At 41.9% G+C, this 27,992-nt stretch overlaps 2 protein-coding genes across 2 annotated transcripts in view; one reads left to right on the forward strand and one right to left on the reverse strand.

Annotated features, from left to right (window-relative positions):
- The window catches only part of sumo1 (small ubiquitin like modifier 1), a 60,786-nt gene extending 52,691 nt beyond the window's left edge, over positions 1-8,095 (reverse strand). Inside the window, exon 1 of the mRNA XM_048614521.1 lies at positions 7,988-8,095. The gene's annotated coding sequence lies outside the window, so the exon portion shown is untranslated. The remainder of the gene's footprint in view (positions 1-7,987) is intronic.
- A 5-nt stretch (positions 8,096-8,100) lies between these two features.
- Positions 8,101-27,992, forward strand: part of moto (minamoto) — a 64,492-nt gene continuing 44,600 nt past the window's right edge. Inside the window, exons 1-2 of the mRNA XM_048614397.1 lie at positions 8,101-8,787; positions 22,688-22,813. Of these exons, the coding sequence (XP_048470354.1) occupies positions 8,782-8,787; positions 22,688-22,813 (132 nt within the window). The 5' untranslated portion in view covers positions 8,101-8,781. The remainder of the gene's footprint in view (positions 8,788-22,687; positions 22,814-27,992) is intronic.

The following is a 27,992-nucleotide window of genomic DNA, read 5'->3' on the forward strand; positions in this document are numbered from 1 at the left end:
CCTATGATGCTGCTTGGCCTGCTGTGTTCCTCCAGCTCGACACCTTGTTATCTCACTTTGTCGTTGTGCCTGCTTTCTAAAATAAAAGCATTTTGATGTATAGAAATAGGAGTCCTGTTGATCCAGAAAGTCTGACCTTTCAGGTCTTGAGATTGCTTCAACATCAACCACTGTTGGAAAATGACAGGTTGTTTGAGGGGGCGGAAATTAGTTAGGTCAATGAAGGAAAACTATTTAACCATTGTTGGATTCCATACCAAGTCTCTTATTTCTTTGACAACTTTTAATAAGACCATAAGAAATACAAACAGGAGTAAGCCATTCGGCCCCTTCAGCCTACTACTCCATTCAATAGGATCATGTCTGATTCGACACTTCTCACATCCATTTTCCTGCCTTTTCCCTATAACTGTCAACTCCCCTCCTGATCAGGAATCTATCTATATCAGCCTTAAATATACACAAGGATTTTATCCCCATAGCTCTCTGTGTCAAAGGGTTCCAAAGGCTGTCAACCTGCTGAAAGAAGAAATTCATAGAAACATACAAGATAGGAGCAGGAGTAGGTCAGTTGACTCCTTGGGCCTGCTGTGCCATTCAATATAATCTTGGCTGATCATCGAGCACAGTGTCCTAATCCCCCCCCACTCCCCCATACTCCTTGATCCCTTTAGACTTAACAGCTATATCTACATCCTTTGTGAAAATACATTATGACTGGCTTCAACCACTTTCTGTGATAGCGAATTCCACAGGCTCACCACTCTCTAGGTTTAGAAATTTCTCCTCATTCTCAGCCCTGAGAGGCTTTGCTCATCCTTAAACTGTGACCCCTGGTTCTGAATTCTCCCACAATCGGGAACAATCCTGCATCTAACCTGTCTAGTCCAAATAAAATTTCATAGGTTTACATGAGATTCCACACCTCCCCCCTCCATTCTTCCAAACTCCAACGAACACAATCCTAACTGGCTCATTAGTCCTGCCATCTAAGAAACGAATTTGGTAAACTTCTGCTGCACTCCCTCTAGAGCAAGAACATCCTTCTTCAAATAAACTGCACACAATATTCCAGGTGTGGCCTCACCAATACTCTGTATCATTGCAGCAAGACGTCTTTGTCCCTGTACTCAAATTCTCTCCATATGAGGGCCAACATACAGTTTGCCTTCTTTACTGTCTGCTGCACCTGCACGCTTTCAGTGACTGGTGTAGGAGAACACTCGGATGTCATTGAACATTCCCCTCTCTCAATTTACAGCTATTCAAATAATAATGTGCATCCTATTTTTGCTACCAAAGTGATAACCTCTCATTTATCCACATCTTACTGCATCTGTGACGCGTTTGCCGACTTAGGTTGTCCAAATCATACTGAAGCATCACTGCATCTTCCTCACAGCTCACCCACCCTACTTTGTGTCATCTGCAAATTACGTGATATTACATTTGGTTCCCTCATCTGAATCATTACCATAAATTGTCAATAGCTGGGGTCCTAGTACCAATCCAAAGACCACCCCATTAGTTACTGCCTGCCTTTCAGAAAAAGACCCATGTATTCTGATTCCTGTTTGATAACCAATTATTTTTAATCCATCTCAAAACACTACCCTCAAGCCCAAGTACTTTAATTTTACACATTAATCTGTTATGTTGGATTTTGTCAAAAGCCTTCTGAAAGTCCAAATAAACCACGTCCCCTGGCTCCCCCGATCAACTAGTTATATCCTTGAAGAATTCAAGTAGATTTGTCAAACATGATGTTCCTTTTGTAAATCCATGCTGACTGTGTCTCATTTTACTGCAGTTTTCTAAGCGCTCTGCTATAAAATCCTTGATAATGGAGTCTAGCATCTTCCCCACCACTGACGTCCGACGCACTGATCTAAATTCCTCGTCTTCTCTCTACCTCCCTTTTTAAATAGTGGCGTTATTTTAGTTACCCTCCAATCTGTAGGAACGGTTTCAGATTCTAAAGAATCTTGAAGATGACTACCAATGCCACCTCATCTCAGTCTTAAATTGGCACCCCTTTATTCTGAGACTATGCTCTCTGGTGCTAGACTCTCCCGTGAGGGGAAATATCATCTCAGTATTTATGCTGTCAAGCCCCGTAAGAATCCTCGATATTTTTCAATGAAATCACCTCATTCTTCTAAATTCCAACAAATAGGATCCCAACATGTTTAACCTTTGCTTATTAGACAGTCCCTTCAGACCGATCATCCTGGTGAACCTTGTCTGAACTGCCTCCAATGAAATAATAAAGCTTTATCTTCAAGATCTCCTGAGAACCAAAACATAGCCCATGAAAAAAATCTCAAAACGAGTACTAACCCTTGATCAGAAGCATAGTGCACTTCCCATGTTGGCAGATGCACAATGGACATAATTTTATCCTTACACCAACTACAAGACAAATGTAGAAACGAGACATACGTATCCACTTCCAACAGCTTAAGAATGACGAATGACATTAAACAGTACTGTGTCCTAGCCTTGTTTTTATTTATTTTGTTTGGTATTTTCTTCTCCATGTTTTTGACCTTTGCATTCCCTGAAGATATGGAAGGTGTGTATGCCAATACTAAATCAGATGGAAAGCTCTACTATTCAGATTGAAGGCAAGGTGAGTGAAGTGTGCTCCTCTTTGCTTGTCATGCTGCCATTCAAATAGCTACATGCCTGCTGCACCTGCACGCTTTCAGTGACTGGTGGAGGAGAACACCCGGATGTCATTGAACATTCCCCTCTCTCAATTTACAGCTATTCAAATAATAATGTGCCATCCTATTTTTGCTACCAAAGTGATAGCACTTGTTCTCTGAAATTATAAGCGTCAAAAAGACTGTGATTATGGGACAAGATGTCACATCTCCTCCCTTGAACACATTAAACAAAACTCCCTTGGCAATAAGTTAGTTAAATTCTGCTGTCTTGGGTCCACAGTGATAGATGACTCTTGACATAAAACTTGATGCATACATTGGGAAAGCAACTACAATTCATCAGAAGAGGTGACTTCTCTTGTTGGGGTACCTTTGCTGAACTAAAGACAGTTGCATTCCTAAGTATATTCCTTTCAGGGAAGTACACAAGAAGGACACCCAAATCTTTGATTAAATTGATGCCTTGCAGGCGTCCATGAAACAATCTAAACATCAATTTTCATATGGGAGACACCAGCTAACAACAGAGGGAAAGGACGTCATTACCCAAGGACTAACAACACAGCACTATGGCAATCAGTAACTTTGGCAGCTTAAAATCAAGTGACAATGACAAAAACAGAACAACACAATGACAGCTAACCACCACCTTCGTTGCAATACTTGTGGCAGAACTTGTCAATTGTAGATTGGTTGCTTCAACTATGAGCAAAAGTACATTGTATTAAATTATACCATTATCAATGGATTTTCCACATCTACAATCTCATGTAGGTGGATGAATGCTGACAACAGGATGATAAAATCACACCTGGAGTACCATGTGCAGTTTCAGGCTCCAAAATTTAAGGAAGGATAGTCTACTTGGAGACATCATAGTGAAGGTTCACTGGACTGATTCCTGGCATGAGAGTGTTGTCCTGAGATAGGAGACTGAGTAAATTGGGCTTATACTCACTGTAGTTTAGAAAAATGAGAAATGATCTCATTGACAAACAAGATTCTGATGAAGCATAACTAGGGAGACATTGAGAAATTATTTCCCCTGGGTGGGGAATTCAGAACAGCAGGCTAGTGTCTGGATGAGAGCTGATCTTTTAGATTTTATATGAGAGAAATTTCTTTACTCAGAGGTTTTTGAATCTTTGGAATTCAGTAACCCAATCTACTGTTGAGTGGAAGTAAGGCTGAAAGAGAGAGAATTTTGGTCTCTTAGGGTCTTGAACTGTATGAACAGTAAGCATTTAAGTGGAATTGAAACATAGTATCAGCCATGATCAGGATGCAAGAACAGGCTTGAGGGGTTCCATGGCATATACGTGCATCAAATTCTTTTATCTTTCATACAATGCAGAAGTTAAATTAAATATTTAACTAAAAAACATCAATTTTGATCACACGGTAAAATGCAAGATCAATGGATGAAATGCTGACATCTACTTTGTGTTTATATAAACTTCAGCTAAGTAGTTTCTTATGATCTTTCAAATGTAGAAGAACATGATCATTTGTCACCTTCATTTGTTCTAGGCATTGATTTAACAATCTTTTTGTAGTTCTTAGATATGTTCTTCAGTTTTGCAATGCTCTGTGGAACATTCAAATTAACGCTGCCTTAACCTTGAATCTTTTCAAGGCCACACTCCAACCTCCCCCAAGTCACAGAATTTCTTCTGTCAGAAAATTGTCTGCTGTCTGAAGCAAAAACAAACCTAAATCCAGATTCAACCTGGTGCAAGGTTTGTTTCTTTTCACTTCTAACTTTACATATTTTATTCTGTTTTTAGTGTAATGTATATTATGACAATTGTCTCATATTCAGTCCACTAAGTCAATACCATTGTAAGAAATTATATCATTTTATCACTGGGGCACATTCTATCATTAAATACAGATAGTATTTCATCAAACTATTACTTGTACCTAGCAGCTCCGTATCATACAAGGTGTTTGAGAAAAGTAATTGCTATTTTTAGTTTCTAAGGCTTACAAGCCTTCCAAATAAAATTGCTTTAAAAATGCATGCCTTAATTTGTGCACATCCCATACATTGAACATATTTATTTTGGAGCTCATAAATGGTACATTGTCTACAGATTATGTAGCGGTCTAATCATCTTAAACTCAGCAAAAGGTGGTTATTGTTTAGCTTTGGGGATTTGCATTCGCTAAATAATAAATTGCACAAATATTTTCTTTTTACAGTTGCTAATGTGTCACAAGTTGAACTTTTGTTTTCAAATTCTAGCCTCCAGTATATGTTCCTACCAAAATAATGCTAAAAGATGAATTCCATTGGATTGATATCTCCACCTTCCCCACCACCCTCCATATCACCGTAAAGATTTAATGAAAATCTGGAAGAGTTTTTACTTACCTTTACTATCTGAACTTACCGGCAGACCACATAACATCTGCAGTATCTTTCCTATTCATTCACCATTTTGTTTTTAAAAAAAGGCTAACATTGATCATTAAAAAGCAAATGGAACATTTAGTCTTGCATCTAGCAGCATAGAGTTTATTCAGTACAGAAGCAGTTTATTCTGCCCCTCAAACCTGTTTTACTATTCGATTAAATATTGACCACAGGCAGTCCCCAGGTTGAGAAAAAGTTCAATTCCTGACACCGTTCCCACATCAATGTGTATGCAAGCCGGAACACAATGCAGGACAAAAGTTTGGAAGTACAGTAAATGTTTGTATGTAGGATATTTGACATTAAACCTCTGTATGAGATTGTGTTCATAAGTATGAGTGTTTATAAATCAGATCTTCATAAATAGGGGACTCCTGTAGTCTGCACCTTAACTCCACAAACCGACTTAGTTTGATAGTTTTGTTGGACAAGAGTTTTAAAGGCCATCAATTTCAAGTTGTAAAACTGATCACTTTTTTGTGGGTAAGATCCAGACATTCTTCACTACGTTTTGCATGATAAAATGCTTCCACACAGCAGCCTGCACGGAATTAGTCTATGGTTGTTTCTCCTTGTTCTGGACATCCCCAGCAAAGGAAGCAGATTCTCTCTATTTATGCTATCAACTTGTTACTTTCGTATTCTATATACCCCCATTTACTAATGTTGATCAAGAACATAGTTATGCTGCTGTTGGTGCATTGTGCATTGCTTTGAATAAGCCATTAGAAGACATAAAATTAATTGAAAAGATGTAGCATTGATTCACTGGAATGTTGCAAGTGATGAGGAGCTCATTGACATAATGAGAAGCTTAGCCTGTTTTCAGCAGACTGTCCAAGATTAAGGCTGCACTGGGCTACCTTCCAGATTATGATGAGCTAAATTGTGAAAGCTGGTGTGAGGGCATCTTTGTAAGTTAATTATGACGAAAAATTAAAAGGTTAGGGAAAAAAAGTCTTCATTCAGATAATTACTGAAATGTAGAAAGCTTTGGTGCAAGCAGCTGGAGATAAGTCCATCAAAAAAATGTTTTTTAAAGCATCCTAATTACTGGAAAAAGAACATACTAAAAGACATAATATGGGAGAAAAATTTGAAGAAAAACAGTTACACAGATTTGATAAGCCAAATGATCTATTTCTGTGATATGATATTCAATTTATTCCTTCTAAAATGTACAATCTCAAGCAAGAATTAAGTTTTTTAACATATTGGAATAATATTTGTGAAATTAGATTTTTATTATTTGATGGTATGTGGGCATTACTCATAATGCCATTATTTGTGGCCCATCCCCAACTGCACTTGAGAAGGTAGTGGTGAGCTATCTTCTTATAGTCCTAGTTCAGTATAACTTAGTGACTTGTTAGATAATTTCAGAGGGTATTTAAGAGTAACTGCATTGCTGTGGGTCTGAAATCACATAAAGACCAGACCAAGTAAGGATGACACATTCTATTCCCAGGAGAACATGAATGAACTGGATGGGTTTTTAATGACATATTATCATGGCACAGTTACGGAGACTAGCTTTCAATTGTAAACTTCCTGCATTAGTTAAATTTAAATGTCATCAGCATTCATGATGGAATATGAGCTCATGTTCCTACAGTATTGGTCTAGGTCTCTGGATGGTTGGTCTAGAGATATTACCACTACACCACCACCTCAACTGAAGGATGTACTAAGATCAAGTTGGTTAGTCATGGGTTTTAGGCTAAGTAGAGGTCAGTTCTAAAGAGGGGTCAGTGGACCCAAAAAGTTGACTCGGCTTTCTCTCCACAGATGCTGGCAAACCTGCCGAGTTTCTCCAGCAATTTCTGTTTTTGTTTCAGATTTCCAACATTCACGGTTTTATTTTTTGTTTACTATTTTTGTTTATGTGGTTGGCTGATTTCCCACATTTTATTGAGCTCACATGGGATAAATCATTAATCTCAGCTGTGTACTTGTAAAAACTATTACTGCAGTTTGTTGGGGGAGGGGTGACAAAACTAATGATTTTTAATCTATTGTTAATCATATGGTTGCCTTTAAATTCTAGCTGCCAATTATTAAGTTTTGTCTGTAAAGTCTGTGGGATAAGCTAAGCAACATTCGAACACACACTAACTGTTGGCCTGGTTCACTCATTTTTTGATCAGATATTTTTGAACCTGAGTTATTTAAATCTAGAAGCTTCCAGCAACAGCCTACTTAAAATACTTAAAACAATTGAGCTGTTTGAATTTATTAGTTGATGTGGGAATTTTCGAAGAATGGTTTAGGCCAATTACAGCGCCTATGGAAGGAATTCAAAAAAGTATTACACAAAAGAGTAACAGCATTAAGTAGCAACTTTTTACCGTTTAAGCGTCAAATAAAATGATTTTAATATTCACCGATTGGGTAGTAAACTGAAAGCTTGACAAAGTTCACAATTAAATTTGGGAGGGTGGGTTGGGCGGATTCTATACCAGGCAGTTGGACCTGTCACCTCTATTTACGACTTCACTTGAGGAGAAAATGCAGTGTGTAAGGCCACGTGCAACATACACATTATACATATTAAGGCGATCTTGAGTTGTGATAATGTATTACTTGTCGAAGATAAACTAGAAATTGTGGAAGCAATAGGTTATCCCATCACTAAAATTCATTCTGATTATTGAAAAGGTTGCCCTGTCCCTCCTGGGTCATGTTTTTAAGAAGGTTTATCCACCTACATATCAAAGCGTTTCTGAAGGCAATTAAGAACTACGGCTAGAAAATCTTTAATAAGAAAACGCCCAGAGAGAAGAGAGTAATAAATTCAATCTTCAACTTAATCTAAGAAGTCTTAATCTTGATTTTCACGTCTACTCCAGAATGATTTTACAAGAGTTTTTGTTTTTCCTAGAATCGACATGCTTACTGCATAGAAAGAACCCGGTGCAGCAACTTCATTGTTTTCCAAAGGGTTTCCTAGGATTTACAGCCTGCAGCGATATCGAACGGATTCTCTTCAGATTAAACTCGAAGCTCTTTCCAACAGAGATAGTAGGAACTGCAGATGCTGGAGAATCCGAGACAACAAGGTGCAGGGCTGGATGAACACAGCAGGCCAAGCAGCATCATAGGAGCAGAGATGATTTACTACCTCGCGAAGAGGCGGAGTAGTTAAAGGGTCCGCACCTCGCGCCGCCGAGTCACAAACAAGGAGGCGGGTTTCGCCCCTTAATGAATAGGAGGCGGCGCAGGCTCCAACCTTCTCCTGGAGGAAAGAGAGAAACAAACTGCCTGCCTCGCGCCCCGCACTTTTCAAGCCTGAGCTTACTATTTCCCCACCCCCCACGTTTCCCAGCTGGAGCTCGAGCTCGCCGCGGGGGTCCACGCTAGCCCAGAGCGGCGGCTCGTGCTCACCAACCCCACCCCCTGCAACGTTCCCATTGGACCAATGCGACGGACTGCTCGCGCCAAGCGCGGGAAGGGGCGCGAGGTTCGGTCGTCCGTTCGGCGCGTGTGCGCGACCTGGCGAAGCTGTCAACGGTCCCCGGCCGTCAGTCAGTCAGTGAAGGGGCAAAACCAGAGAGGGTCAGGGGGAAGCAGGCGGCAGATGGGCGACTCCGGCGTCGAACCCCAAACTACTCGTGAACCACGCCTGACCCCTCTTCCGTGCTTGAGAAAACGCTCTTCTTTCCAACTGAGGGAAAACATATCTGGGGATCTATGGAGGTGAGACAGCAACTTCGGGCAGGGATGGCTTATTGCAGTTTGGTTTAAATGCCCGAGTTCACGATATTTACACTTCCACTGTTAAGGGAGGGAAACATAACCGGCTTTTTTGGTTGATTCGCGGCGTCGTTATCTATTTCGAAAGCTCCTCGTAAACTTTCTTTTCAGATTATAACGCATTGTGCATTTACCAACGTTGAGCCTCGATGTCAGCGCGGGGTGAGGTGTGAGGGTTTAAATTTAGGCTCCAGATCTCGTGGAAATTTTACCGACAGTTTATGCGTCGAATGGATAAATCCGGGGCAGTTTAAAACGACGAAACGTTTCGTTTCTTTCTCCCCGTCCACGGGAGATGAGAGTTACCGACCCTGGACGAACTGGATGTATTTTATTGAGGTGGATGGTGGTGGCAGCGATGTCTGTGCGGCGAGGGGAACAACGCCATTCAGTTTAACTCAATTTATTGGGAAGGAGAATAGAAGTTGTTCGTCGTTTTGAGAAGCTGGACGTGTTTGGGTTTTTTTGTTATAAGGATCCGCCCAGTGCTCATCCGCATTCGGGATTTTGTGGCTTCCAGCCCTTCAACCTGAGTATGCGTGGAGAGGCGGGGGTAAGACTGCTGCTTTGACCTGTTGAACCCGCTCGAGGGTCACGTGGTTCCAAAGCAGTCGCATGGGACTGGAAACTTCAAAACTAGGTTTATTTTTCCACAACAAAAACAAAGTTGCTGGAAAAGCTCAGCAGGTCTGGCAGCATCTGTGGAGGAGAAAACAGAATTAACGTTTCGGGTCCGGTGACCCTTCCTCAGTTCTGTTAACTCTGTTAACGTTAACTCTGTTTTCTCCTCCACAGATGCTGCCAGACCTGCTGAGCTTTTCCAGCAACTTTGTTTTTGTTCCTGATTTACAGCATCCACAGTTCTTTTGGTTTTTGTTTATGTTTCCACCCCAGATACTGACAGGACTGCGGAGTTTTTCCAGTGCTTTGTGTCTTCTAAACTTCAGGCCTCCAGTGTTTTGCTTCTTATTTGGTTCGATTTATCAGGATTTTTCTGTCAAGTCGACGTGTTACTGAACCAATTCGACGTGTTGTTTTAAGATACATTTATTTTTAATCAACCCTCTGGTGCCACCTCCAAGGCAGGTGGGGATTAAAACTGGACCTTGTGGCTCAAGCTTAGGGACAACAGCGCCGCAAGGCCGTCACTTTGGACATTATACATTATGAATTTAGTACAACTATTAATTTGACTTTTTTGAAAAAGTTTCCTGAAATGCATTTTTTTTTCTTGAAATGGTGCAGTGAAGGCATTTTGCAGGGCTTCATCCTTATCTGGACTGCAACTACTTCAGCTTCAGGCAGTACAGGAATGACTTGACCCAGCTGACTGTTTAACCTGTGTGCGGGGGTATTGAGTGTGGTCCTTCAGCACGAAAGTATGTATGATAGAGGGACCGGACATAAGGCAGGGGGGCAATTTGTGCTGTTACTACTGAGTTCTGGAATTACTAGCCTCTGACCAGATGCTTTTGATGGCTTGGAAATCTTATGACACCTGGGCACCACTGTCAGAACTTAAGTGAAACCACGTCCTTTCCTCCTTAACCCATACAATGTTAATTTGCAAATCAAACTCAAGTCTATGCTTCTGTCCATTAGAACATAAATTTCCAAGTAACACACTATCCCAAGTCTGCTCACAACCCAGGCTTTATTATTTTAAAGTGCTAATAGGTACTTTACAGGACAAAGTGAATTGCGGTGGTAACAAATTATCATGCTGTTCCATTTTGTTCATTTGCATACCTTACCTACTACCCAGCATTATCTCATTAATAAAATGTCTTGATCTGTTATTTGAGCTTTGTGGATGCTGTGCGTGTCATTTAGCACACTGCGGTAAGACCACGTTACTTACAGACCTGAGATAGTAAGAACTGCAGATGCTGGAGAATCCGAGACAAGGTGCTGGGCTGGATGAACACAGCAGGCCAAGCAGCAGCATATGAGCGGAAAGGCTGACGTTTCAGGCCTAGACCCTTCTTCAGAAAAGGGGGAGGGGGTTCTGAAATAAATAGGGAGAGAGTGGGAGGCAGATAGAAGATGGATAGAGGAGAGGAGGCGGCGGAAAAACTGCCGTATGTCCAAGCGTGAGCGGTATTCGTTGCAAGTACTAAGAAAGGTGATGTGGCTGTAGTACCTGGTTTGCTTCAGGACATGGTCAAGCAGTTTCAGGGCCGAAAAGATTACGAGAGAGTTGCAATGGAAGAGAGATCCCCTGAGGTTTGTCCGGAGGGAGGAGGGTAACTTCTTCAGGCTAGGCAAATCTGAAGCAAACCAGGTACTACAGCCACATCACCTTTCTTAGTACTTGCAATGAATACCGCTCACACTTGGACATAGAGCAGTTTTTCCGCCGCCTCCTCTCCTCTATCCATCTTCTATCCGCCTCCCACTCTCTCCCTATTTATTTCAGAACCCCCTTCCCCTCCCCCTTTTCTGATGAAGGTTCTAGGCCCGAAACGTCAGCGTTTCTGCTCCTATGATGCTGCTTGGCCTGCTGTGTTCATCCAGCCCTGCACCTTGTTGTCTCGGATTCTCCAGCATCTGCAGTTCCTACTATCTCTGATTCAATTTTAACCCCACTGCGAAGCCTCTTCTAAGGATGCCTAGCCTGAAGAAGTTACCCTCCTCCCTCCGGACAAACCTCGGGGGATCTCTCTCCCACTGCAACTAGGTCGTAATCTCTTCGGCCCTGAAACTGCTCGACCATGTCCTGAAGCAAACCAGGTACTACAGCCACATCACCTTTCTTAGTACTTGCAACGAATACCGCTCACGCTTGGACATAGAGCAGTTTTTCCGCCGCCTCCTCTCCTCTATCCATCTTCTGTCCCCCTCCCCCTTTTCTGAAGAAGGGTCTAGGCCCGAAACGTCAGCCTTTCTGCTCCTATGATGCTGCTTGGCCTGCTGTGTTCATCCAGCCCTGCACCTTGTTGTCTCTTACTTAGACTTGTCCTGGTAGGATTTCATTTGGGACTGTCAACTATGGAGAAGGTTTAAGCTGTGTTTATTGCCTAATTACTGCAGGGGAATATCTTCATTGGCACAAATCAGCCCTAGGACTTGTGTCCTATGTTAAACGTTGATATTGATGACTGACTTGTCTCTTTTAAAAACTGCTTTTCTTTGCTCTTTTTGAAAAAAAAATTGCTGTACAGTAGAAGTCTTCAACCATCTCTACGTTGATACTGTGGAGTCTGCAGCGAAAGCTAGCAATGACAAGAGTTACTGACATTAGTTTCTGGTGTTGACCTAAGGTATTAACTGGCCAGTATGCATCATTGGTTCCCATTACTCTAAAGTTTAGGGACAGCACTGAATTAGATCTTGGACACTCCCCTCATGAAGTAGATTATAGCAAAATTGTTACTGGCCTGCATCTCATTTCATACTCTTAACTACTTTCAGTATGTTTTGCTTGATGATGTACTGATTTCCTAGGGCCTCTCCTTATGATATATCTTTAAGGAATTGATGCTTAAAAACTTCAACATGTCTTTAGGGGAACTCTTTGTAAGTATTGCTACTGTACCTATCTCAGTTGTTGAACAAACTTTGGTATAGGTGGTTCAAACTTCAGAAGATGTCAAAATCAACTCGCCTTTCCTTTAGGAAGAAGAGATTGTCAATGAATTTGAAGATTTAACAAAGCGATTGTTGACCGAACAGTAAGGTTAGTTAATACTTTAACAACCAGGGTTTCTGCCGTATGAGACATCCTACACAGGATCTTACAAAAGACTCCAAGTTTCATTATCTTGAGAATTTGTTCTACTTTTTCCCTGCTTCTTGAGGAATCTGAATGCACATTCATAAACAGTACTTATTTAATTCAAAGTGGATAAATTTGTCATGCTTCAGTTGATTTTGTGCTTAACATCAAACTTGAAAATTCAATAACGATTGTTAAGATGCTACATTGCCAGGAAAAGAGAGCAGTCAATGATGTCACACCTGTATTTTTCTGAAAATAAATAGTTGATTTATGGAGCGCTAGAATTTCTTGTAGATGGATTCTTCTATATATAGAGGATTTGTTTTCAAATCAAATCTCTTCTGTTGATCTGCAATCTTCTTAACTTCTACACTGCAGTAACTCCTAAATGATCAGTTTTCTCATGGATTGTCATCTGCAACTCTATGTAGCTGCACATTTTCAAGAGTATTACCCAAGATTACTTCACTTAAACAGTTGGATTTTTTGATTAGTAGACATTTAAGGTAGTAATTAAACTTAGATGGACAACTGCCTGGTATCAGTCAAAAAGAACCTAAAGTTGCCTTATTCTTACACCAACATTTCTCCTCTTTATTGAGGGTTCTGAAGATTTAGCTAAACAGTATGAGGCTTCCTTTAGTTTCTTAGATGTAGAAAAATGTCTATCTTTGCTTATTAAAGGCTGTAACAGTTGCAGTTCTTATCCACAGTTAAGTATTTGCCCTTGAGCACACAGACAACAATATTAGATTGCTCATTGCTGGCTGACTGTCTGGTTTTGTACACCCTTTGTTATCAACACCTGGTGGGTTGTCCATTAAATACTATACAACCCAGGCAAATTTATCACCTATATTAGGGGATATAAAATTGCTTTTTCTTTTTGTAGCAGTATGTCTTGGCAACATGTCAATATGGGCCCAAGATGAGCTTTTGAGTGACTAAGATCAGTAAAGATACAGTACTTTGTTGTGGGTTTGGGTTTTATTCTCACATTTGGCCGTTATATTTTGCAACTTCTGCATTAGGTTACTTAAAATATCACTGTCAGAGGAAAATGAGGCTCTTGAGTAGTATCTACAGTTCAACTGCAGGATTTCTAATGTGAAATATTTTATAATGTTTTTAAAAAATGCTTCAGAGAATATGTCAGAATAATGGAGAAGTAGCAGATACATTGTGAGTTGGATACATTCAGAGCTCTGTTAGATAATGAGCTATGCAATTTTGGCCCAAAGACAGTGGTATATTTCCAATATTCTCAGCTTACAAGCAGAAGTATGTGAGGACGCAGGCCAGAAAGTAGTACAGTGCAGAAGAGCTTCTATGGGACTGCTCAGAATCGGTGGATTAATCCATATTCAAGAATTCAGCAGCCAACCTAGATGAGTGTGCCACTACCATCACTGACTTCATTAACACGTGTGGAGGGGACTGTGTGCCAAAGAACGCAATCCGTATGTTCTCCAACCAGAAACCACGGACAAACTGGGACGTACATCGCCTACTGAAGACCAGGCATGTGGGGTTCAAGTCAGATGACTCAGATCTTTACAGGCAATCCAGATACGACCTCCGCAAGGTTATCAGAAATGCTAAAAGGCGATACCGGATTAACTTAGAGACCCAGACTAACCACACAGACACCTGCTGTTTGTGGCAAGGCTTACACAACATAACAGGCTACAAAATGAAGCAGACAGAATAGGGGACAAAAGTACATCCTTTCCTCTGCGATCAGTGCTTTTTATGCTTGGTTCGAGCAGAAGGTCACTGAAGTGGTGTCACCTACCCCAACAGCCCTGGATCATAAGGATACCTGTGTCAGGCTTCTACTTAATGACTGCAGCTCAGCCTTCAACACTATAATCCCAACCAAACTTCAAGACCCAGGTCTCTGCTCCGCTCTCTGCAACTGGATCCTTGACTTCCTGACCCACAGATTGCAATCAGTGAAGATAGGCAACAGCACCTCCTTCACAACAATCCTCAACACACAGACCCTGTACGCTCCTGACTGTGTGGCCAAATTTCATCCAAACTGGATCTGCAAGTTTGCTGACGACACTAGTGTTGCAGGCTGGATACTAAACAATGACAAGACAGAATACAGGAATGCTTGCTGATGTATTGCAAAGATTCAGCATGTCCAAAAGGACTCTCTCCAACTTTTACAGATGCACTATAGAAAGCATTCTAACTGGATGCTTGGTATGGCAACTGTTCTGCCCAAGACTGTGAGAAACTACAGAAAGTTGCGAACACAGCCCAGACCATCATACAAGCCAGTCTTCCATCCGTTGACACTCTCTACATTTCTCGTTGCCATTGAAAGGCAGCCAACATCAAACAGCCTTCCCACCCTGGTAGTAATCTCTTCCGACCTCTTCCATCAGGCAGAAGATACAAAAGCTTAAACACGTACCAGCATGTTCAAGAACAGCTTCTTCCTTGCTGTTAATTGGACTTCTGAATGAACCTCTCAAATTTCAAATGTAATGTTAATCTTGTTTTTTGTACACCTTCTTTGCGGCTGTAACTTTGTATTCCTCGCTTTGTTCAATCACTGTGTGATCTTTGTCCTTGTATCTTATGATCTGTATTGCACGCAAAGAAAACTTTCTACTGTACTTAGGTACATGTGATGATAATAACCAAATCAAATCAATTCAAAAGTCAGGTGGCTGATTGAGTTACAGTTGAGTTTTATGCATGGGAACACCATATCATGAGCTGCAATTATTCCCTCTGGGCAGTGAAGGTCATAGGCTTGGAAGCTGCTCTTGAAGGAAACTTTACAAGTTGCTGAAATGCATTTTGTAGATGGTACATCCTTTTAAATATGGTGTACCAGTGACAGAGGAGGTGAATGTTGAATGTGGTGGATGGTGTGCCAAATCAAGCAGACTGCTTGGTCCTTGAAGTTTCTGGAGTGTTGGAGCAGAACTCATTTCAGCATGTAGAGAGGCATTCTATCATGTGTTTTGTAGATGGTGGCGAGTCTGAGGCAAAAGTTGGGTTGCTCCTCACAGAATACATGATTTCTGATCTTTGTAGCCACAGTATATAACTAGTTTCTGTTCATTCAAGAATGTTGATTTATAAAGGATCCATTACCTGCTGTATGTGTGACAAATTTGCTTTTCTCCTATCTCATTTGACTGTAAGTTTAAAATTTAATAACCTTAATCCTGAACCTTTTTAAAACAATTTGTGTTTTCCTTTCTGCTAATTTAAAATTGTGCAAGGTTAACGTCTTTGTCATATAAAATTTAAAAAAATCAGTTTTAACATTTTGGTTAATATGATGAAGGATTCAATGATGTCAATGTAATTGAATGTCCAAGGTTGGTGGTTAGATTCTCTTTAGAGATTGTCTTTGTCTTTGGCACTTGTGTAAGCATAGAAGTGTTACTTGCCATTTATTGGCTCAAGCTTGGATGTTGTTTGTCTCATTGAATCCTCATATGCAGCATCTTAATTTTTACTATAAATGTATGCTTATCTTTAAATCATATGTGCTGTGTTTTGCAAGATTGTTTCAGTTATCTGCAATTATAAGACTTGGTACAATTAAAATTACTCGTTTCCCAGATAACGGGTAGGAAATCTTGCTGCTTCCAGACAAGCATCCAGTTCTTCAGAGAGTATCTTTCCTTTGCCATGGGAGAAAAGTAATACAGAACTGTTTTGTGTGCATAGTTCAACTGTTCATGCATAACATAGCAATGTTGCATCAGAGGCATGATCGACAATAATGGAGATGAATGGCTTATCCACCTAACAATCCTATGATTCTGTGGTGATGAGAGCAATATTAGAATGAATGTTTAAATTAATTGGATTTTGAAAGTGATAATTACTTAAAACATAAAATATTTAAAATATAAAATGTTGCTGGAAATTAATGAAAACACAACATACTGAAAATAGTCAACAGGTCGAGCAATAAACCTGTAAGCTTATTGCTCTGCAGCATTAACTCAGATTCTCTCTTGGGTGCTGTCTGGGTACCACTGAAACACTTATATTCAAAACTTCCATGTTAATATGATTTTAATATTATTGGTTTCCAAACATTATATATACTTCTTATTGGGAACTCCAATCTGGATTGAAGTACATTGCTGCATTGCTAAACTGAATACAGTAACTTGGCGATTTCTGTTTTAAGGAATTTGGTTTTTTACAATAGTGACTGTATAGTGCACCAAGTCTCAAATTGAAAGTGTTGGTTAAAATCATCTGGCAATTCAGATTTTTAGTCCCATATGATGAAGGTTGCAATAAGCAAATAATGAGGCTTCCTTTAGTTTCTTAGATGTAGAAAAATGTCTATCTTTGCTTATTAAAGGCAGTAACAGTTGCAGTTCTTGTCCACAGTTAAGTATTTGCCCTTGAGCACACAGACAACAATATTCCACGTGAATGGAAATGGATAGTCCTAGCAATGAATGCTAGACTGGGCACTCTATAATGAGAAGGGAATTATTGTCAATGCAGCTGTGCAGGACCCCTTGGGGTTGAGCGATCATAACATCTTGAATTTTTTATCAAGATGAAGAGTGAGGCAGTTGATTTGGAGACTAGGGTGCTGAATCTTAACAATGGAAACCGAAAATATAAGGTGTGAGTTGGCCTTGAAAGATTGTGGAGAGTTACTTAAAGGGATGATGTGGATAGGCAATGGTGAACGTTCAAGGAACGCACTGGGGAACTGCAATAACTGTTTATTCCCGTCTGGTACAAAAGCAAAATGGTTAAGTGGGCCAATCCATGGCTTACAAAGGAAATTAGATATCGTATCCGGTCCAAGGAAGAAGCATACAAATTGACCAAGAAAAATATTTGTCTGAAGATTGGGAGCAGTTTACAATTCAGCAAAGAAGGACCGAGGGATTGATGAAGAAGGGGAAAATATAGTACAAAAGTAAGCTTGCAGGGAACATTAAGACTGACACTAAGAGGTTCTGTAGGTATGAGAAGAGAAAGAGATCGGTGAAGACAAATCTAAGTCCCCTACAGACAGAAACGGGGGTAATGTATAATAGGGGACAAAGAAATGGCTGAGCAGCTGAATAATACTTTGGATCTGTCCTCACAAAAGAGAACACAAATCAGAGACCAGAAATGTTGGAGAATGCAGGATTAGAGAGGGAAGAATTGAGGGAGATCAGTATTAGTAGAGAAATATGCTGGGAAAATTGATGGGTTTTGAAGGCAGAAAGGGTAGGCAATGGCCCAGTGGTATTATTGCTAGTCTATTAATCCAGAAACACAGCTGATGTTCTGGGGACCTGGGTTCAAATCCCACCATGGCAGATGGTGGAATTTGAATTCAAAACAAAAAGTCTGTAATTAAGAATCTACTGATCACTGTGAAATCATTGCCGATTGTAGGAAAGACCCATCTGGCTCACTAATGCCCTTCAGGGGAGGAAATCTGCCACCCTCACCTGGTCTGGCCTACATGTGACTCCAGACCCACAGCAATGTGGTTGACTCTCAACTGCCCTCTGAAATGGCCTAGCAAGCCACTCCAGTTGTACCAATTGCTACAATGTCTCTCAAAGAAACGAAATTGGACAGATCACCTGGCATTGACCTAGGCACTGGAAGAGACAATGGCAGAACCAGCCCTGTCGACAGTGCAAAGTCCTCCTCACAAACATGTGGGGGTTAGTGCCAAAATTGGGAGAGCTGTCTCACAGGCGAGTTGAGCAACAGCCTGTCATATCATACTCACAGAATCATACCTTACCGACAATGTCCCAGACACCACCATCACCATCCCTGGATATGTCCCGTCCCAGCAGAGGTGGCAGCACGGTGGTATATAGTCGGGAGGGTGTTGCTGTAGGAGTCTTCAAACTTGACTCCACACCCATGAAGTCTCATGGCTTCAGGTTAAACATGGGCAAGGAAACCTCCTGCTGATTACCATGTACCGTCCTCCCTCAGCTGACGAATCAGTGCTCCTTCATGTTGAGCAACACTTAGAGGAAGTACTAAGGATGGCAAGGGCACAAAATGCACTCCGGGTGGGGGCATCCACCACTGAGTGGCTTGGCAGCAGTACTACTGATCGAGCTGGTCGGGTCTTAAAGGACATAGTTGTTAGACTGGGTCTGCAGCAAGTGGTGATGGAACCAACAAGAGGGAAAAAAATGTACTTAACCTCATCCTTGCTAATCTGCCAGCTGCATTTGTATCTGTCCATGACCGTATTGGTAAGAGTGACAATTGCACGGTCCTTGTGGAGATGAAGACCCGCCTTTACGTTGAGAACAGCCTCCATCATGTTGTGTGGCAGTATCACCATGCTAAATAGGACAGACTTCGCACAGGTCTAGTAACTCCAGATTGCGCATCCATGAGGCAATGTGGGCCATCAACAGCAGCAGAATTGTACTCCAGCACAATCTGTAACCTCATTGCCTGGCATATCTCCCACTCAGCCATTACCATCAAGCCAGGGGATCAGCCCTGTTTCAATGAAGAGTGCAGGAGGGCATGCCAGGAGCAGCATCAGGCATACCTGAAGATGAAGTATCAAGCTGGTGAAGATACCAAACAGGACTACATGCACGCCAAACAGCGAAAGCAGCAAGTGATAGACAGAGCTAAGAGATCCCACACCAACAGATCAGATCTAAGCTCTGCAGTCCTGCCACATCCAGTCGTGAATGGTGGTGGATAATTAGACAACTCACTGGAGGAGGAGGCTCCACAAATATCCCCATCATCAACGATGGAAGAGCCCAGCACATCAGTGCAGAAGATAAGGCTGAAGCATTCGCAGCAATCTTCAGCCAGGAGTGCCAAGTGGACAATCCATCTCAGCCTTCTCCAGTGTCCCCAGCATTACAGATACCAGTCTTCAGCCAATTCGATTCATTCCACGTGATATCAAGAAACTGTTGGAGACACTGAATACTGCAAAGGCTATGGGCCCTGACAAAATTATGACAATAGTATGAAGACTTGTGCTCCAGAACTTGCCGTTCCCCTAGTTACGCTGTTCCAGTACAGTTAGAACACTGGTATCTACCTGACAATGTGGAAAATTTCCCAAGTATGTCCTGTACACAAAATGCAAGACAAATCAGAGCTGGCCAATTACCGCCCCATCAGTCTACTATCGGCCATCAATAAAGTGATGGAAGGTGTCATCAACACTGCTATCAAGCAGCACCTGCTCAGTGACACCCAGTTTGGGTTCTGCCAGGGCCACTCTGCTCCTGATCTCATTACAGCCTTGGTTCAAACACGGATAAAAAGAGCTGAATTCCAGAGGTAAGGTGAGACTGACAGCCCTTGATATCAAGGCTGCATTCGACAGAGTATGGCATCAAGGAGCCCTCGCAAAACTGGAACCGGTGATATCAGGGGCAAACGCTCCGGTGGTTGGAGTCATACCTGACACGTAGGAAGCTGACCATGGTCGTTGGAGGTCAATCATTTCAGCTCGAGGACATCTCTGCAGGAGATCCTCTGGGTAGTGTCCAAGGCCCAACCATTTTCAGCTAGTCTAACAGTGGCAAGTGACATTTGCACCACACAAATGCCAGGCTATGACTATCACTACTAAGAGACAATCTAACCACTGTGCCTTGACATTCAATGGTGTTACCATCCCTGAATTCCCTACTATCAACATCCTGGGAGTTACCATTGACCAGAAACTCAACCAGACTCGCCACATTAACCCAATGGCTACAAGAGCAGGCCAGAGGCTAGGAATACTGTGGTGAGTAACTCGTCTCCTGCCTCCTCAAAGCCTGACCACTAACTACAAGGCACAAGTCAGGTGTGTGATGGAATACTCCCCACTTGCCTGGATGAGTGCAGCCCCAACAACACTCAAGAAGCTTGATACCATCCAGGACAAAGCCTGCTTCATTAGAACTACATCCACAAGCATTCACTCCCTCCCACCACCAACGGTCAGTAGCAGCAGTGTGTACTATCTGCCAGATGCACTGCAGAAATTCACCAAAGATCCTCAGACAGCACCTTGCAAACCCACGATCACTTCCACTCGAAGGACAAGGGCGTCAGACATATGGGAACACCACCACCTGCAAGTTCCCCTCCAAGCTATTCACCATCCTGACTTGGAAATATATCACTGTTCCTTCACTGTTTCTGGGTCAAAATCCTGGATTTCCCTCCCTAATAGCACTGTATGTCAACTCACAGCAGGAGAACTGCAGCGGTTCAAGAAGGCAGCGCACCATCACCTTCTCAAGGGCAACTAGGGATGGGCAAGAAATGCTGGCCAGCCAGCAAGGCCCACATCCTACAAATTAATAGAAAAAAAATCCCCAGGGTCTGATAACCTACATCCCAGAGTACTTAAAGATATGGCTCTAGAAATATTGGATACGTTGGGGGTCATCTTCCAGGATTTTATAGACTCTGGAATAGTCCCTGCAGATTGAAGGGTAGCTAGAGAAAAAGGAATGATAGACCAGTAAGCCTACCATCGGTGGTGGGGCAAATGCTCAAATCCATCATCAAGGACTTTATACCCGAGCATTTACAAAGCAGTGGCAGGATCATACAGAGTCAGCATAGATTTATGAAGGGGAAATTATGCCTGACAAATCTGTTAGAATTCTATGAAGATGTAACTAGTAGAGTTAACAAGGAGGAACTCGTCGATGTGGTATATTTGGACTTTCAGAAAGCATTTGACAAAGTCCCGCATAAGAGATTGTTGCGCAAGATTAAAGCGCGTGGGATTGGGGATGTGTATTGAAATGGATAGAAAACTGGCAGAGAGGAAACAGAGTAGGAATTAATGGGTCCTTTTCAAATTGGCAGGCAGTAACTAGCAGGGTGCCACAGGGATTGGTGCTGGGACTCTAGCTGTTCATGGTACATATTAATGATTTAGATAAGGGAACAAAATGCAACATGTCAAAGTTTACAGATGATACCAAGTTGAGTGGGAGGTGATGAAGATGGCCTGGACAGGTCAGGTGAGTGGGCACATCAATGGCAGATGCAGTATAATTTGGATAAATGTGAGGTTATTCCCTTTGGAAACAAAAACAAGAAGGCACATTACTACCTGAATGGCTGTAAATTGGTAGAGGGGAGTGTGCAGCCGGTCCTGGGTGTACTTGTGCACCACTTGCTGAAGATAAGCATGCAGGTGCAGCAGGCAGTATAGAAGGGAAATGATATGTTGGCCTTCATTGCGAGTGGTCTCAATTACAGGAGCAGGAATGTGTTGCAGTTATACAGGGCCTTGATGAGGCCATGCCTAGAATATTGTGTCCAGATTTGGTGCTTTCCCTTGGAAGGATGCTCTTACTCTTGGGAGCGCAGTAAAGGTTAACCAGACTGATTCCAGGTATGGTGGGACTGACGTATGAGGAGAGATTAACGAGGTTAGGATTGTTTTCGCTGGAGTTCAGACAAATGAGGGAGGATCTGAAAGAGACTTATAAAATTTTAACAGGACTAGACAGGGTAGATGCAGGAAGGATGTTCCTGATGGGTGTTTCCAGAACCAGGAGTCAAGTCTGAGGATTTGGGGTACACGATTTAGGACGGAGATGAGACATTTCTTCACCCAAATAGTGGTGAGCTTGTGGAATTCATTGCCACAGGAAGTAGTTGATGACAAAACGTTGAATATATTCAAGCGGTGACCAGATATTGCCCTTTGGGCGAATGGGATCAAAGGTTATGGGGGGAAAGCTGGATTAGGCTATTAAGTTGGACAATCAGCCATGATCATGATGAAGGCGGAGCAGGCCCAAAGGGATAAATGGTCTCCTCCTGCTCCTGTCTTCTATGTTTCTGTTACCTAGCCCTATTTGTCTTCGCAATGACGAAGATTGTCAGCAAGTGACCTCCAAGGAAAATCAAGGTAACGGGGGACAGCCATATCTTGTAAAATACATCGTAATTTGCTCGTTCCTGAACATGTAAGAAAAGTGTCCGACCTGAAAGTAGTAAATTATACCTTCCTAATTGTACATTACCTAAACCTTTTTTTTGACCTAGTTTTCAATGAATGTTTCTCTCTAATTAAAAATAATTGCTAATTTTTAAAATAATATCAAGGGCAAAAGGGCATATTGGTTTTCTTTCATTTTTCAGCCTAAAACTATTTTGAAAAGTGTGAATCGTTACTACAATGGTATTGATGCTAACAGCAGAACAACAGATGTATTTAGTGATGCATTGGTCAACTGCAATTCATTCTTCAGTCCTTATAAAGCACAGGTAAGAATAGCATGTTATTTTCTGAACTTTGGTTGGAATGCAATTAAAATGTATATTTTATGAAAACAGCATTTAAAATTGTACAGCTTTACACACTGGAATTCAAGCAGAGATGGTGGACCGAACCTTCCTGAAATAATAATAGCAAGTTCGTGACTTACACATGTACACACTGGCTAGTAAACTCAGAGAAGAGGAGATTATGCAAATCCCCAGCAATTGCTGGTTGATATCCTTTTACTCTTCCCATTATTCTTAAGAATTTGCTGGCATTGTACATTAATCACTCAGTAAACACATCACAGGAATGTAGAACTCATTATTAACAGCAAAGTAGCACCCATTGTGTGAAATGAGTTGAAGGCAAATCCTGTCCTTTCTGCCATTATTAAATTATTCCTGGAAATTTATTGTTTTTTCCCTACTTTTTAATATAGTCTTTCTTGAAATCACCCTGAATGTGTCTCGTACCTGATGTGGCTTAATTTTTTACTACTTTGCTACTGATTGAAGATGTTTACTGTTAACCTGCCATTCACGAAGGTCTCCGTTACACTTCCATTTGCCATTTCACTTCCTAAATGTTCATATTATCAGTGGTGAGTGACATCGGTCCTGTATGCAGCTGCTGCTAAATCTGGAAAAGAAGCTATCACCACTTCATTAGGAATTCCATCCGCACAGCTTTATTCAGTGAGGACAGTGACATTTCCCAGTGGCTTTTAGGATCTCTTGACAACTTCCAGTTAACTTTGTGAAAACAGAGGCATGTTGCAAAATGCATTAACCAGTGTAAAAATGGTAAATTTCAAACAATCATAACAGTTTACGCCACAGAAGAAGGGGATGGTGAATGTTTGGCAAATCAACTCTAGCAATAGTGTTGCTAAGGAGCAAACAGGGAAATTATAATTTTCAGAGATAGTAAGAACTGCCGATGCTGGAGTCAGAGATAACGGCGTGGAGCTGGAGGAACACAGTAGGCCAGGCAGCATCAGAGGAGCAGGAAAGCTGATGTTGCGGGTCGGGACCCTTTTTCAGAATTGGGGGAATGAGAATGGAGCTCTGAAATAAATAGAGGAGGGGTGGGGCTGGGGAAGGTAGGTGGGATGGTGATAGGTGAGTGCAAGTAGGGAGTAGTGGGGATTGGTCAATGAGGTGGGAGGAGCGCATAGGTGGGAGAGAAGACAGACAGTCAAGGAGGTGGGGATGAGAGGAGGTCATGGGATGAGGCCGAGGGTGGGGAGATTTTGAAAGTAGTAAAGTCCACATTGAGACCATTGGGTTGTAGGTTCCCAAGGCGGAATATGAGGTGCTGCTCCAGTTTCTGGGTGGCGTCGTTGTGACACCGGAGGAGGCTCAGGATGGACATGTTGTCCAGGGAGAGGGAGGGGGAGTTGTAGTGGTTCGTGACTGGAAGGTGTTGTTTGTCGTGAACAGAGCACAGGCGCTCTCCGAGCCTCTGCTTGGTCTCACTGATGTAGGGGAGGCCACGTCGGGAGCAGCAGACCATATTAGTGGATATGCAGGTGAACATCTGTCTGTGGAAGGTTTTTTGGGTGGCTGGATGGAGGTGAGGGGGAGGTGTCAGACAAGGTGTAGCACTTCCTGCGGTAGCAGTGAAAGGTGCTGGGGTTGGTGGGGCTAGTGGGAGGTGTGGAGTGGATGAGGGAGTCACGGAGAGAGTGATCCCTACGGAAGGCAGATAGGGGTGGGGAGGGAAATATATCCTTGGTTGTGGGGTCAGATTGCATGTGGTGGAAGTGGCGAAGAATGACGCGTTGAATCCGGAGGTTAGTGGGGTGATACGTGAGGACAAGTGGGATTCTGTCTTTGTTTTTGTTGCGGGGAGGGGGTGTGAGGGAAGAGGCATGGGAAACACGAGATGCAGTCGAGGAGTAGCACCTCATTTCCGCCTAGGGAGCCTACAACTCAATGGTCTCAACGTGGACTTTACTAGTTTCAAAATCTCCCCACCCCTGGCCTTATCTCATGACCAACCCCCTCTCTTATCTACACCTTCTTGACCTGTCCGTCTTCTCTCCCACCTGTCCATCCTCCCACCTCACTGACCAATCCCCACCACTGCCTGCTTGCACTCACCTATCACCATCTCACCTACCTTCCCCAGTCCCACCTATCCTCTCGATTTTATTTCAGAGCTCCCTTCCCCCTCCCTCATTTCTGAAGAAGGGTCCTGACCTGAAATGTCAGCTTTCCTGCTCCTTTGATGCTGCCTGGCCTGCTGTGTTCCTCCCAGCTCCACAAACTATACTTTTCCCCCAGTTTGGGGGTACTTTAGAAGATAACATAAATCTTGAATATAGAATCATTAGAACCCCACCGTGTGGAAATGGGCCATTTGGCCCATTTGAGTCCACACCACCCCTCCTGAAGAGCATCCCACCCAGACCAAACCACCGCCACCCCCTTCCCCATGCCGGCCCTATCCCTGTAACCCTGCATTTCCTGTGGTTAATTCACCTAGCGAGCACGTCCCTGGACATTATGGACAATTTAGCATGGCCAATCCACCTAACCTGCACATCTTTGGACTTTTGTTGCAGTGTTTGCAGAGAACAGCTCCCTGCATATGAAGGTATGTTACTTTTAGCAAGTGTGTAAGTAAGCTACACTGCAAGTTTAATTGTCTTAAATTGTTTGTTAGTGTAGTCATTAGTGCAGGATTATTCAACATGTCTATTTGCAGAATCACATCTAATCATAAATATATTGCTTTGGGTTTTACAAGCCCTGGCTGGTTTAGTATGAGTCATACTTGGCCTATCGAGTAATTTGAAGGTCTTTTATTTGATCAGCTAATTGCTCGGAATTGCAGCCTACATTCCTGGTAGTTCCCTGGCACTGAAACTCCTATGTGACATTATTCAGTTGGATGGTAAATAAAGTATCTTTTTGGACTGATGCAGTATGTTGTTAGTGGCAAGTACCACATTTGTGTGCAATAATATCTGCATAGTAGTAACGTGAAATGGCTTCCTTATTGTTCGAATTTGGAGATAATTTGCCCTCCCAGGATAATCTTGAATTAGACCAGGTACTTTTCAGGTCTGAAAAGCTATTTCTGGCCCACAATACACAGTGAACAATGATCTGATCGGGTTAGCCATCATCGTGCAAGATAATTTTGCACTACTTTTGCAGCAGCTTGTAAAGTGAGCAAATGTCTAGTGCCCTAAATGAAAGACTCCTGATGAAGCCAACTTTTTAATGGACGGTTCCCTGTGTATAATATACATATTGACTGGTGAAAGTAAGCTTCCTTTACACAGCCATGGAGAACCCATTAACAAATTTCCCAACTGGCACAACAGGAAAGAGAGAAATATTTGACTGTTCTATATCAAAAGTGAATTTGAATGAGGAGATACAAGTGCATGTAAGAAAGGCAGTACATTAATTATGGGTGACTTTAATCTTCATGTGGATGGGGATAATCAAATTGGCAGACGTAGCCATGAGGAAGAATTCATAATGTATTTGGAACAGATTGCTAGAACAATGTGTTATGGATCCAATGTGGGATCAGACTGTTTTGGATCTGGTTATATGTATTTAGGTGAGTTTGATAAACTATCAGTATAAAACTTCCCTTAGAAAAAAAAGTGACCATATATTCAACCAGTGGTAGAATTTAGCAGTCAGATTGAGATGAGAAACTTGGGTCAGAAACAACTGTGCTGAGCTTAAATAAGAGTCATTAGAAAGGAATGAGGGCAGAGTTGAGAGAAATAGTACCAGGGCCCTAGGATATTATAGGGTGGTGACAGAGACAGTAGATGCACTGGTAGTAGTCTTCCAAGAATCCTTAGAATTTGGAAAAGTCCTGGAGAATTGGAAGACTGCCAATAGAACACCTTTATTCAAAGGGAAGGATGTAAAAGAACAAGCAGCTCTAGGTCATGTAGCTTACCACTTGTCATTGGGGAAATATTAGAGTCAGTTATAAAGGATATTATAGCAGACCATTTGGAAATACATAAAATCAAGCAGAATCAACATAGCTTCATGAAAGGAAAATTACATCTGAAAATTTATTAGATTTTTTTGAGGAGATTACAAACAGGCCAGACAAAGGGGAACCACTGGATGAAATATATTTGGAGTACTGTTTTTGATCAGGTATGTTTAGCTACTTAATAAGATAAGAGCCTATTGTGTTGGGGGTAATATATTAGAATTGATGAAGAATTGGCTAACTAATAGAAGACAGAGCACGGATAGGGTGGGCATTTTCAGGACTGAACCCTGTAAATAATGGATTGTTACAGTGATCAGTGCTGGGGCCATAATTATTTACAAATATATATTAATGATGTGAAGGTCAGAAGTGAACATACTATTGCCAAGTTTGCAATGACACAAAATTAAGTGAGAAGATGGGAGGTGACAATAACACGAGGTCTGCAGAGAGATGTAGATTGGTTAAATACTTCGGCAAAAACTTGTCAGATGTGAAACAATGTGGGAAAATGTGAGGTTGTGCATACTGGCATTGGAAGCTGTCTGGACAAGGTTTACTAGGTTGATCTTGGGTGTGGAGTTATTGTCTTATGAGTAGGTTGCGCTTGTACTAATTGGCGCTTAGAACAATGAGAGGTGAAGCATAAGATTCTTATGGGTCTTGCAAGGGTATATGGTGAGAGGTTGCTATCCCTTATGGGAGAAACGAGGGCCAAAGGGCATAATCTCAGAGTAAGGGTGTAATTTGAGTAAGACTTCACCCATTTAAAACAACTGAGAGAGATTTTCTTCTCTGAAGGTAGTAAATGTTTCGAATTCTTTACTGTGGAGGACTGTAGAAGCCAAACTTATGTTCAAGGCTGAGATGTTTTAATTAGTAAGGAAATCAAGAGTTATGCGGAAAAAGCAAGTGGAGTTGAGGTTTATCTGATCAGCCACGATATCATTGAATGACAGGACAGACTCACTGAGCCGAATGATCTATTTCTGCTGCTATGTCTTTATGGTCTTTATGAGTATGGAATGCACCGTATAAACTGGATTGCGAACAAGTTCCAGTCTTGAGTCCATTTGTGTGATAATCCCATGTGAAATCATTAATTAATTGCCTCGTAGAGTTTGTGGAGTATGTGTTCCTTAGGTAACAGGCAATAGTCTGTCCAGCTGGAACTCATCAACTGAGCCCTATAGGCTC

This window comes from Rhincodon typus, chromosome 30 (assembly GCF_021869965.1).
Source record: "Rhincodon typus isolate 14 chromosome 30, sRhiTyp1.1, whole genome shotgun sequence".
NCBI classification, from domain to species: Eukaryota; Metazoa; Chordata; class Chondrichthyes; order Orectolobiformes; family Rhincodontidae; genus Rhincodon; species Rhincodon typus.